Genomic DNA, 13,899 nt, shown 5'->3' with positions numbered 1-13,899 from the left:
GCCATTAGCAGGGAGCTGGACTGGAAGTGGAGCAGCCGAGACACAAACCAGCACCCATAAGATATGTAGGCGGCAGCTTTACAATGAGTGCCACAACACCAGCCTCGGCACCCAATGTTTTAAAGCAAAGCATCGGTCTGACCCACACCACAGCTTGTGAGGTTGGTTCTGTTTTGGTGCACTCACGTGTTTCCTGAGAAACTCACTAAAAACGTGGATTGTCAGGCCCACCCATGAAATTCTCAACTGGGTTGGACAAAGAGTCAGGTAATTTGCATTTGATCATGTTCCCTCCCACCCCAGAGAGGACCCTGAAAACGAGATCCTTGGGTTGAGTCTGACAGACACTGAGAACCTTGGCTGCAACTTTGTTTCTGCCCCACTTGCACTTGTGAGGCAGGGAAAGGACCTCGGGGTGGAGCCAAGGCAGAAGGCAGACGGCGACAGCCTTCTGCACCCACAACCAACAAGGAGAGATACAAACCCCTCCCTTCACTAACTCACATCAGTGTGGGGCAGAGGGTAGAAGGGAAGAGGAGAAAAGGAAAAAGGGCATCCTGCCCGTTCCCTGTGAGGCAGCAACAACCTGGAATTCGGGTCTAAACGTGGCGGACCTGGTGGACGAGGATTTGTGCCAGTGAGAGTCTGCGATGAATCAATCACATTGCACATTGCTACACGAAAGCACATGAAAAACTACCCCCAAAACGGCTTGATTGCTGGCACACTGCCCTTAAATGCCTGATGGTTTTAATACCCAGGCTTCCTCATCCACATTAACTTGGCATTCAAGGCACCTTACTTTTTGAAGATGATGTTGAAGACCTGAATGCTCACAGGGGAACTTGACGGCAGCTTCCTCGTCAGAGTGATGGTTATCTTTACTGTCTCCCCTCTTTGAGTTTCGCTGGACAGTTCTGTGACCTGGGAAAAGAGGAACTTAATATGTACTCTCCGGCTTAGCCCCGAGGGTGTAGATTGTAGCTATCATAAAGCCATCACAAGTTTTTTCACATTAACAGAAAACTGCAGGTGTTAATGGACGAGTAATAACCTAACCATCACATTATGTTTCAAGGGGTTTTCCCTCCCTTCTGCAGCTGGCTAATCCTAAAAAAGCAACACATCTCTTCACTCTCTAACTTCTTAAGGGAGAATGAGAACCAAAGCTGACTCACAGCTCAAATATGTGATCCAAAAAGAATTCCAGTGCAGTGGCTCTTGACTTTTTTTTTTTTTTTTTTTTTTTTTTTTTTTTTTGAGGGAGGCTAGGGCTGGGAGGGAGGCGGGTCACAATACTTCTGAAGACTGATAGAAGTTACAGATATTCTCTTAAGAAAACTTCACATGTGTGTACCACAGCAGTGTACAATGTAGCGGTTTTCAGAGGGTGCTTGGTTGCTCTCAAACTGGTTAGTGACCTGATCTGCCCATCTCAAGTTTAGAGTCCAGAGTCCAGTCTCTCAAAGGTTTATTACTAAAGCAGAACAAGAAACAGGAAAGCAGACAGACCCGAGGACAGACAGGAGAGAAAATAAACATGAGGGGAGAAGGCAGGGTGTGGCAGAAGGGACAGACAGGAAATCACTGTGGACACTTCAAGGGGAATGGTAATTAGTTGCTTGGGTTGGATCAGTGAAATGGGCAAAGGTGGGTTGTGGGTTTCTAAGCAGAGAGAGAAGGTATGATGATGGGAAGCGAGGGATAGATTTTGAAGAAGTTTAATTGTTCAGGTTTCTCCAGGATCTTATACATGTTTGAAAGGTCTAGAGAAACCCTCACAGCTCTCACACCTGGAACCATGCTCTAGCAGGAATAGGTTTCCATCACAGCTCGCTCCCCTGCATTTAAAACTTCTTGGACCAGACAGGATTGGATTAGGTTTTCGAAATAAAGGCATGCACAAATCAGTCATTAAATACCAAGCAGTGACCTGGGATTTTTCAGAAGGGTAATGAATTAAAGAAGGCTGTTCATTGGCAAGCATTCAGGTACTTCCATGTACTTTCTGTTACCACGTAACACTGTAGTTTTAACCACTTTAGGAGGAACCAAGAAAGGAGCGTAGGAACCAGAGAGTGCATGGAAACGAGGAGAAACTGGTCCTTTCATGGAGCATGGAACAGTCGTTGAGATTGCTTCCTGCTTCAGGTAAAATTGTACAGAAACCAGCGGTGGATGGCCAGGACACAGCTCATCAACACGGGGCAAGTCCAGCAGGCAGGAGGGGCACGCAGCTTTGAAACTGCAGTAGGGATTCTGGACAAAGGCTGGAGGCACCACGGTGGGGAGCTGGGCACTGGTGGCACTGCAAGTGCATTGCCAACAGCCACTCAGCTGCCCCTGCACTTTCCCACCAACACCAGCCCCTCACTTGCCTCCCACATCTGTCAAGGACTCCTACCCTCCAGGACCCAGGCTGCTAACCCAGAGGGAACTTTCATGTCTCCTCTACAATTCATCATCTAGTCTACTGGCAGGTCTTGGTGCTTCAACCTCAGCAGAGTCTTGAAGCTATTTCAGCTGTTTCAGTGCTGTTATTTACCACAGGGCTCAAGAGCACAAGATTTGGAATTGGACAGACCCTGGTTCTCTGCGCCTCACAGCCTATGCGATAGGAAGCAAGTTGAACATCTTTCTCTATCTCTGTATGGTGGAAATGAGCCCAGCTTTAAGCCACAGGGCTGTGAAGATTAAATGAAATAATGCATTAATCTTATCCTCATCCATAGGATGTGCTCTAGGGAAAGTTATAGGACCAGTGGCACTTTATGTCTTGGTCCAAGCCCTGCTGAGATCCTACCCAGGTTATTCCACTGACACTTTATTAATCTTCCCACCCCTTTGGGCAAATCAATCAACAGGACATGATTCAAGTAACTAGAACTCAGCATAGCTCCCATGGAAACTCTCTAGTCTCAGAGTCTCCAGGGGTCCACAGAGGACGGGTTCTCTTCTTCAGCAGTATTTAAAGTTCTTCTTCCTACGTTAGGGGCCACCATTTCCACACTTTCCTGGATAAGCCTGAACAATTAAGCTTTTCCAAAATCTGTCCCTCACTTCTAACCATTGCACATTTTCTCTTTCTGCTTAGAAACCTCCAAGCCCCCAATGTCCACTTCACTGATCCAAATTCTACCCAAGAAACTAATTATCATTCTCCCCAAAGTGTCCTGCTGTGGATGAACTTGTCTTTCACCAAGCTCTGCATGATGACCTTGAGGAAGGTATTTAACTTCTCAAAGGCTCCATGGATGGTGAAGAGGATCCAGTGAGGTCACGCTATAAAGAGCTTAGCAGAGTAGTTAATAAACACAATCTAGTAGGCATACAGCAGCTGCTCACCTCCAGAGGCATGTGCTGGGCCTCACCAGAAAAAAACCCAAGCACTGTACCCAACAACCAGGGAGCGCTCAGCAAATGCTGGCAGAATAAAAATACGACTTGTTACTAAGGCACTTACTTCATTCTAACTTACACTGTGCATATGTATAAATGACTTTGGTACAAATTTGAATTTTTTTGAGAACAAGAACCTTATTTCACTTTCTTTGTTTCCTCCATGGTGGAAACACCCTGCTGAGTAGGCAGGGGGTTCTTTGCAGCATGACAATGCAAATAGGCTAGCAAACCCACTTGTCATTGCAGGTGCACAGATGGGCTCTGGAAAACAGTGGAAGGCTGAGAGGTAGCTGAAGAGGATGTCTAGAACTGCACCATTTGGGAGTGCAATGAATGAGTGGAGGAGCTCTTTCAACTAAAATAAGTGTTGTGGGATTGGCATGGTAAAGAATTAAGCCTGGTCTTTGTTAAGATCAGAATAAAAAGGCAAGAACAGCAGATCACTTTGTTTCTCACTGTAACTGGGTGGCAGTGATAAGGAGTAGGACAACACTCTTCTGTTTAAACCTAGCATGAAATCTACTGGCCTGATTTGTCCCACAATGGTTTTTACAGCCTGTTTTCTCCATACTCTCCTTGTCAGACTCTGTCCTCAGCAACAACTAAGTATCTGACACATATTACACACTCATTTTGAAAGATATGAGTAGCATTAACTTATACCTAGCATCTGTACAGTAAAATTTCTCCACTTTGGTTAAGTACAACTGAAGCAAGCTGGATCATTCAAGGATGATCTATGATAATTTTAACATTATCTAAGTTTCTAAATTCTTACTGCAGATATAGCTATATGAATAGATGTTCTTTACTGTTAACAATGCACCTGAAACAGATTTAAGTGTAAGATGCGTATTAGCTTGCTATCAACACCTGCTCCCAGGACAAAGTACTAAAGGATCACTAAGGACTTATGATGAATAAAAATGTTTCCAGGGGCCAGGGCTGTGGCGTTAGAAGGTGAAGCCTCTGCCTGAGGTGCTCGCATCCCATATGGGCTCCGGTTTGAGTCTCAGCTGCTCCACTTCCCATCCAGCTCCCTGCTAATGCACCTGGGAAACAGTGGAAGATGGCCCAAGTGCTTGGGTTCCTGCACCCACAAGAAAGACCCAGAAGAAGCTCCTGGCTCCTGGCTCCTGGCTTCAGATTGGCCCAGCCCCAGCCATTGCAGCCATTTGAGGAGTGAACCACCAGATGGAAGACCTCTCTTTCTCTCCTTGTTTGTAACTCTCTCATAGAAATAAATAAATCTTTAAAAAACTGTTTCTAACTGTACAGATGCATATTTGCTAAGCCATTCAATTGAACCAGTGGTAGATAAAACCACTTCCAATCCAACTCCCTGCTAATGCACCTGAGAAAGCAGCAGATGGCCCAAATACTTGGGCCACTGCACCTATGTGGGTGACCAGGAAGAAGTTCCTGAATCCTGGCTTTCGCCTGGCCCAGGCCTGGCCATTGTGGCCACTTGGGGAGTTAACCAGCAGATGGAAGATCTCTCTCTCTGTCTTTACTTCTCTCTGTGTAACTGTGCTTTTCAAACAAATAAAAATAAATCTTTAAAAACATTTTATTTGAGGTTTGAAAGTGTTGAAGGTGTAAAAATAATATATAAATAAAACATACAATTTGAATTTCCAATCATTACATTTAAAAAATACTCTTAAAACAGACACAAGTAGCTCCAATTTCATATGTCATGAAGGAAATGACAGTTTGAGAACCAAAGATTGAAGTGTAATTGTTTGGATGCATAGACACAACCCTGCAGGAGCAAAGTACAATAAATGCAAAGCTCTGAGGCCACAGGCTGAATTGTTTCTTAAAGTCTGGCCTATTTTGGGAGAAGTTTAAAAATGATACCTATTTCAAGAACACTTAGCAGCTCTTATTTTTAAAATGCCAGGCCCCTAGCTTCTGAATTAAGAAGTCAATTACTAGTAAAGTCTTAGTTAGGAAGTCTTTTAGCTCCCAGGCAAGGGAAAAGGAAAGAGGTGAGTCATGAGTGAAGTACCCTTTCCAATTGTCATGAAATTCAACTACTCTTTTCAAAATATATATGGATATGCATATATATATATACACACATATATATATAATGTAAAGTCAATCACATTGTACCTTTTCTTCTAGCTGTTGTGAGAGAAAAAGGATGGCACCATCAAATGCTTTTGCTTTATTGGAAAGCTTATGATGACCATAAAGCAAAGCAATTCTCAGCCTTCTCGACGCTAAATCTGGACTGTAGGTCACATGGTACTGGTACAGCTGCCAGTCCTGGGGCAGATCTAACTGGAAGAGATTTGTGGCCAGTTTCACAGGTATTCCACTGGAGCCTGAAGAAGACAAACAAACAGCAATATTTTTAATAAAATATCATAATATATGAATATTAACCATATCACTTAACTTACATCTGCATTTGCATAGTAATGCATAAAGTTAGGATTTTTGTTCGGTGACACAAGTTAAATCCTAAAACAGGCCATCTGATAACACTGAATTTAGTTGAAAGGGATCCATGTGTGAAGCAGCCCTCACAGGAGTCCAAGGGCAGACGATGACAATCTTGTCCTTGGGAGAAGAGAAACACCTGAACTCACCCACCCCTTCCAAAGCCCACCTTCCAGCTGCCACCCTCTGCAGTTGGCATCAGCTCATGTAACATTTTCAGATACGGCTCTGAAATTACACTGCTCCCAGATTATAAAGAAACTGTCCAGTTCTTACCATGAATACAACCCCCAATATCTGGGAAAGCCAGGTAATCAAGAGTTAACCATATACTGAAAGAGTCCCGTCAGTGGCTGGACCACTGTGCGAATCTCAGACATGGAGGGGAGGGCTGAGGCGAGAGGCAGGAAGTATATCTTTCCTGTGTGAAAGCAGATGGGCCTCCAGGCTTCTATTTTCTGAGGGCACATGGGGGCCATGTGTGCTTCCAGGAAGCCCTCCCCGCCACAGAAAATTTTATTCACATCTTAGAAGTCTTAAAAGCCTACAGGACAAAATCAGAGACAGCCACGACAAAAATGGCATAAGCTCTCCCAGGACAGAAGCAAGGAGGGGGCCACGTAGGTGCTTCCAGGGGCCAGCGTTGTGGCATAACAGGTTAAGCTGCTGCCTGCAATGCTGCAACATGGGCGCCAGTTCAAGTCCTGATCACTCCACTTCGGATCCAGCCGCCTGTTGACATGTTTGGGAAGGCAGCAGAAGATGGCTCAAGTCCTTGGGCCTTTGCACGGATGTGGGAGACCCGCCTAGCTCCAGCCACTGTTGCCACTTGGGGAGTTTACCAGCAGATGAAAGACCTGTCTCTCCCTCCCTCCCTCTCTCTAACTCCGCCTTTCAAATAATTTTTTTTTTAAAAAAAGAGGAGGTTCTTCCAGCTTTCCTCACAAAGAATCATCCAGGGTTTGTCCTACAGAAAAGAATTTCAAACACTTTGAAAGGCTCCACTTCGCTTTTTCTTATGGATGAAGTGGAAATAGGTGTCCTTGAGGTCAGAGGAAGAAAACCTATTGTGTGCACCTCAAACTTCTCAGCACCAATCTCTGATGTGCAGCGGGTAGGAACAAGGAATTGCTGTGCTATTCACAGAAAAGCTTTCTTTTATCCTCCCAAATCCTGGGGAAATGACCACATATTTAAGTGGCTCATCTAAATGGCAGAGAAGCAAAGTGGACTGTCAGAGCTAGCAAGACCCTCTGAGATCACCTGCACCAGTGTTTTTGTTTTTAAAAAATTTTTATTTATTCATCTGAGAGGTAGAGTTACAGAGAGAGGGACAGACAGATAAAGGTCTTTCATCTGCTGGTTCATTCCTCAGATGGCTGCAACCGCTGGAACTGGGCCGATCTGAGGCCAGGATCCAGGATCTTTCCCGGGAATGTCCCACACGGGTGCAGGGGCCCACACACTTGGGCCATCTTCCACTGCTTTCCTAGGCCACAGCAGAGAGCTGGATCGCAAGAGGAGCAGCCAGGACTCGAACTGGTGCCCATATGGGATGCCGGCACTTCAGGCAGAGGCTCAGCCTACGACGCCACAGTGCTGCCTACACCAGTGTTGTAAATAGCACCAGGCCCCCTGTGTGCTGCAAATGAAAACAAGTGCGGTGAGATGCATGCTTAATTCAAAGACCACAACCAGACAGAAACGGCTGGAGTGCCGGTGTGTAGCAGGGGTAAGCACTGTTCCATGAAACTTTTGCGTCAATTGCGTCTACGGCATATGTGTGTGTGTCTGTGCTGGGTCGTAACATCCGGGGGCTTCGAATAGTTCACAGAAACTTCTATTTTTCCACAAATTTCTTGACTCCCTCTAGCACCTATTTTTAACTTTGCTGCCTGGATAAAAGAGAAAGTTTGGAAAACACTGATGTGGGGTTGGCATTGTGGTGCGGCAGGGTAAGTCTCTACCTGCAATGTCAGTATCTCACATCAGTGCCAGTTTGAGTCCTGACTGCTCTACTTCTGATCCAGCTCCCTGTTAATGTGCCTGGGAAAGCAGCAGAAGATGGCCCAAGTGCTCGGGCCACTGCCACCCACATAGGAGACCCAGATGGAGTTCCAGGCTCCTGGCGTTGGCCTTGCTCAGACCTGACCATGTGTCATTTGGGAAGTAAAGCAGTGGATGGAAGATTTATCTCTCTCTCTCTCTTTCTCTCTGTCTCCCTCTCCCTCCTCTCTCTCTCTCCATCTCTCCATCTCTCTCTCTCTCTCTGTAATTCTGACTTTCAAATAAATATATAAATATTTAAAGAAAAAAAAACAATGAAGATAAGAAGGGAGGGAAATAAAGACACCAATGTGCATCAGTGAATCTCAACTTTTGGGAGGGAGCCACAAGGCATGTTGAGAATCCAGTGAAAACTTGGCCTGCTTCCCAGAAAATTCCCACAACTGTGTGTGTACTTGCAGGGATGAGGCACCAAGCCCAGTCTCTCTTTTTACAGCTGAAGTCCAGGATGGTTATTGTTCTTGATAAATGATAAGGGTTAGGAAAAACAAGCACCCTCTTTTAACATCCTCCCCAAGGTGTAAAAAGGAAATCTCTTCCAAAAGTGAGATGTAGTTTGGGGAAAGATGCTGTTACTCCTAGTAACAAAAGGGAAAATTAGGGATTTTGTTCTGTGTGTATCTGTTAATTATGAGCTCATCTAATTTAGGCCTAAAAATTGAAATACCTTAAACAACATCTGGTCACATCATTAAAAAGTAAGTAACAAGAAGACCAGGTACCTGTTTTACAATCTCTCACGTGTGCCAATTTTTCTCTGGTACAGATATCCAAATCCACGAAGTCCTGCCTGATTTTCATACCTCCTTCCACAAAAGTACTGCCAGTGTCACCAGGAGAAACAGTTTCTTTACCTAAAGTATGAAGAGAATGCAGCAACATCTCATATGCATTCTAGTGATACTGTTTACAACTACTGCATCAAAAACGTATCTACCACCGAGACTCGAGTTCTCGGTGTTTAATAAAACATGCCCACACTGCTGAAAACATCCTGGGCGACACAGAAGCCTTCAGCCTGAAAATGGAAAACTGTGAAGAAAACAGAGAATGTTTGATTAGAAAGAACAGATCTGGAGTGAGTCCTAGCTCTTGACATATTGCAGACTTTCTCTTCTAGGCTAAGGAGGAAGCTGTCTGTGTGCTCTGCTCCACACGTGTGATGGGGGCAGCTCTGCCTCCTTTAGCTGGAGAATGACACCTCAGGAGTGACACCAGCACCGTGCACAGACAAGGAAGGGCCGAGTCGCTTACCTTTCTCCATGAATAGAAAAATGACCCGCAACACTGCCAGTGGTGATGCTACATCATTCCCCGCGACAGTGAGAGGCAGTGCCTCACCTCGGAGCATGAGACTCACTTTTAGCTTCTAGAAAACATGAAACTGGAATTTGTTTCCAAATTAGTACTTTGTTTAAATGCATATAGGAAATGTTGACTTTTAGGATGTAACTTTGGTGCCCTGAAAACAACTTTAAGATCTAAAAATACAGGTTATTACTGCAAAGTAAAATACCTCACGGTCTGATGGTGCTCAAGGACTCTGACTCAGCCACTGTGCCCTGACACAATTTCTGCATGAAACTGCCCCAAAGGGCACGGCCACCTGCTCAGCACTGCTGTCCATATCCCTGTTGGTAGCATCTGAGTCTCCCAGGAAAAACCACAAAAGTTATTTACTTTAAAAAACATTCCACTGCCCTCATTTTATTGTTCATATCACTCACACTCTTGGTTTCAAAAAACGTTGGACAGTTTCAAAAACTCAAAGAACGATGGTTGCCAGTGACTTGAGGAAGAAGGGCAATGGCTGTTTAATAAGTACACAGTTTCGGCTTCACAAGATGATTAAAAAGTCTAGAGATGGATGGTGATGACACGTTACCCAAAAACATGAATGGACTTAATATACTCAGGCTAAACATTCAAAATAGTTAAAATGGTAAATTTTATCACGTATATCTTACCACAATCTAAATAACTAAGTATTCAGTCTTCCCGAAAGGATGAAGGTGTTCATCACTTGCTGCCCACAAGAATGTGTAGCAGACATGGAAAGGCGTTCTCACAATTGGAATACTATTTGAATGGTGGTGGTGCTGCCAGCTCCGACCCCACTGCCTGCCTCTTAAAACAGAGCTACTGTGCTCACACATTGCACATTTACCTGTGTGAGTCAGACCACAGCAGGTGTGTGAACAGGGCTAGAAAACTGGCAGCGAGGAACAGGAGGAGATGGGTGGAGGGATCAGATCCTCGGAGTGTGGCAGAATCTCAGCGCTTAGTGCTGACACATTCATCAGAAATTAATCACTTAACTTCACGGTCAGAACAGAAGAGGTGGTTAACAGGTTTCATCCGGGGTTATGAGCAGAATGGTGTTCCTCCAAAATTTCTCTATTAAAGTCTCACTGACCTCCAATACCTCCGAGTGCAGTTGTACTTGAAGACAGGGCCCTTAAAGAGGTGACTAAGTTAAAGTGACACCATTGAGTGGTCCTACATGACTGATGCCACTGCCAACAAATGAGGACTCGGAAATGCACTGAAGAAAGGTCTGGCAACCCCAAGGAGAAGTGGCCATCTACCAGCCAAGGACAGCAGCCTCAAGGGAAACCAACCCTGCTTCACCTTGATCTCAGAGTTCCAGCCCGCAGAGTTGTGAGAAACACCTGCTATCACATCAGCCAGCTCGTCTATGCAGCTTTGTTACTGCAGCCTTAACAGGCTTCTACAGCCAGCTCCCCGGATCCATGGGTTCTACATCCTGGAATTCAACCACCTACAGATCCCAATGGAAAATACTTGGGGGGAGGAGGCAGCTATATTTGTACCAAACAAATACTGCTTTTTTCTTTTCTTCTTCTCATCCCCAAATCCAGTATGCATAACTATGTACACAGCATTTCCACTGTATTATGTAATAGAAGCACTCCAGAGATGACTTAAATGATGTGCATGCACAGACTCCACCATTTGAAACAAGGGACTGGAGCATCTGTGGATCTGGGTATCCCTTGGGGGTCCCAGAGCCACTACTCCATGGGTAACGAGGGACACAGAGATTGGGAGTGCCAACTCAAACTGCATGGCTGTGCCTACTGGGAGCAGCGCGTTCCCAAGTGTCCTGAGGCCACATCTGGCTTTGCAGGGAAGACAGCTACCAGCAAATGGTGATGAACCTGCCACGGGGGGCGGAGGAGATGAGCGCACTGGAGCATGTGTCAGCTTTCCACCATCCCTCAAGGACATGGCACTGGCATCCATATACCATAAAGAGTTTTTAAACATTTAAAAATTTTCTCAGTGGATGGAAAGAATCAGAAGCCTGGCTTTCTGATGTCTGAGGATTCCCATTTAGGGGGTACGACTGGAAAGTTCAGCAGCTGACTTTGTGGTAGAGTCCCAAAGGAACACGGCAAAGAAGTATCCTTCAAGAAAAGGAAAAGCAGATGTTCAAGAACTCAGCCTGCTGCTGTCGGGCTCCAAAGAGTCACTCCCACTTCACCAAACCGAATGTCACTAAATGGAATGGACCGAGCTGTACTTACGCTGCTGTGAAATCTTGTTTGCGTCGACAGGGCCCCGGCTACAGGATCCTTCATTGTCACTAAGATCAACAGATGGAGGCTAAAAGAACAAAAAAGTTTGCTCAGGTTTGAGATGGTAAGTCACAAATCGATAGGTTAGCATAAGATAAAAACAGTATCATGTCATTCGATAACCATGAGCTAAATAACAAGTGTTAACAGGAAAACCCTTGAGAGAGAAGAAAGCACTCATTGTGGAATAAAGGATTCTGGAATAAGGCTACAGTTCTCACTCACTGCACTCAAGATTTCAGTACTGACTGTGCACTAAACATCAGAGGTGCAAAAAGGCAGAGATGTGGTCCCTGTGCCCAGGAGGCCATCAGAGGAGACACAGCACAGTTGCTTCCATGGCCATGGAAATAAACTGAGTCACCAGCTCAGACAATGAACCCTCCACCCTGACCCAGAATACACTGGGTCAGTATCAGTCACACAATAGGTGGGCCGAACAATTAATTTAAGCGTTTTCTCTCTTCACAGTAACTACTTAACTTTGTAAAAGAAGTTACTCTATCTTGGCCTGTAAAAAGATGAACCAAGTCGAGAGACCTCAACTTCAGAGAATATAAGACACAATAACCATCTGCTTCTCACTTGAGGGCCTCCTGGCCTAAGTGTGTGCTACAAATTCTAAGAGGATGTGGTTATAACATTACCCAAGATTGCTTGTGTGTGTCAGTTCAATCTAGTTGCCTAATTGCAGCAAGAAGCCCTACCAGTAATGGTTATTCAAACACCATTTGTCTGAAATTACTCATTTGCACACAGCAATTAGTGAGACTACTGGATTAGAAATGATAAGAAGGCACAACCATTTTTACCCAGCAATTTAAAACCGAATCAATTGCAGCTCAATTCACAATAGCTAAGATATGGAAATCAACCCAGATGTCCATCAACTGAAGACTGGATAAATTATGGCATATGTACACTACGGAATATTATACAGCAGTAAAAAAACCCTGAAATTCTGTCATTTGCAACAAAATGGATGCACCTAGAAACCACTATATGTACAGAAATAAGACAGGCTCAAAAAGACAAATACCACATGTTCTCCCTGATCTGATTTAGATACTTAAAGAGTATCTAAAAGGTAATCTGTAAGAGTGAAATGGACACTTTGAGATGTGATGACTTTGAACAGCCCTTGTTTCCACTGTTATAGAACAGTGTTGTTTTCTTCATACTATCTTTACTTAGTGTAGGCTTAACCTTGTGAGTATAATGTGAACTGGAAATGGATACTTGTAAAAACTGAGAGTGAAAATATAGGGATGAGGAAGAAGGGTGGGAGTGTGAGTGGGAGGAAGGGTAGGGTGGGAAGAATCACTATGTTTCTAAATTTGTAAATACGAAATGTATGAAGTTTGTGTACCTAAAATAAAATTTTAAAATAATTAAAAGAAAACAAATCAAGCAATTAAATTCAGAAACTGGAAGGAGTGACACACACGCTTCCAAATCTTCGGTCTTCACTGGCTAATACACTTGTATTATCTTACTCAGCTAAGATAGGGAAAAGGTGAGGAATCATGGCGAGGAAAGATAACGCACTGCTTCCTAACATAGAGAAAGGCACTACCCAGGCCGGACCCCGCGCAGGAGAGCATGCAGCAAAGCCAGCGAAGCTGTCGACCCACCTGCGGCGACGCCTGCGTGCGCCCCACTCCCGCGGCACCCGGGCAGCGGGCGATGCCTCGCGCCCGCACTCGGGCCCGTCCGCTTACGTTCTCCATGAGCCCAGGGAGGCTTCTAGAGCCGCGAAGCCAGCGCGGCGCTCCCTCGACGTGACGTGGAGACGGCGATGTGGCCTCTCGGGGTCTGTAGGGGCAGAAGCGCAGCCCGGCTCGCACGTGGGCCGAGGGCGGTGCCTGCTGCGGGGGTGGGGAGAGCACGTGACCGGCAGGGGCGGGGCCTGACCAATCTCTGCCCCCAGACTCGCATTTTTCCTGCTCTCTGGTTTTCACCAGTGTCCTGTGTCAGGGGGTGTAAACCTTCGAATTTTCCGCTCGCAAGCACAGATGAGCCCTCCTTCATGTGCAATAGTTGTGAGTTAGGTCTGTTTACACGTTGCCTGTTCCTAAAATCTGGTTTCTCGTGTTTTCATTTGTGATTTAGAAGAAACCTTGGGTTTTGCAAATATTGAAAATACCCACAATATCTCACATTAATTTTAACAAAGGGCTCTATGTAACCAAAAGTCTAAATTTTCATGCAGCCAGAACCAGCAGGTTTGTTTGTTTGTTTGTTTATTTATTTATTATTTTGTGGGTTGAGCTCCTTGGGTCTTTTTACAAGAAAATATTTCCTGCTGTATGTTTCCAAGAACCTCATATGATATTTTCTTTGGTTAACTTTGCAGGTTTACTGTTCCCTTTAA

General features: G+C 44.9%; 1 protein-coding gene across 1 annotated transcript in view; it reads right to left on the bottom strand.

Moving 5' to 3' along the window:
- The window catches only part of PIWIL4 (piwi like RNA-mediated gene silencing 4), a 47,191-nt gene extending 33,830 nt beyond the window's left edge, over positions 1-13,361 (bottom strand). The window contains exons 1-5 of the mRNA XM_070076985.1: positions 13,160-13,361; positions 11,475-11,553; positions 8,646-8,777; positions 5,524-5,738; positions 803-924 (exon numbers count right to left, since the gene is read on the bottom strand). Coding sequence (XP_069933086.1) covers positions 803-924; positions 5,524-5,738; positions 8,646-8,777; positions 11,475-11,553; positions 13,160-13,255 — 644 coding nt within the window. The 5' untranslated portion in view covers positions 13,256-13,361. The remainder of the gene's footprint in view (positions 1-802; positions 925-5,523; positions 5,739-8,645; positions 8,778-11,474; positions 11,554-13,159) is intronic.
- Between the last annotated feature and the right edge of the window lie 538 nt (positions 13,362-13,899).

This window comes from Oryctolagus cuniculus, chromosome 1, assembly GCF_964237555.1.
Source record: "Oryctolagus cuniculus chromosome 1, mOryCun1.1, whole genome shotgun sequence".
Taxonomy (NCBI): domain Eukaryota; kingdom Metazoa; phylum Chordata; class Mammalia; order Lagomorpha; family Leporidae; genus Oryctolagus; species Oryctolagus cuniculus.
Note: the sequence above shows the minus strand (reverse complement) of the source record. Positions and strands in the feature narration are given on the sequence as shown.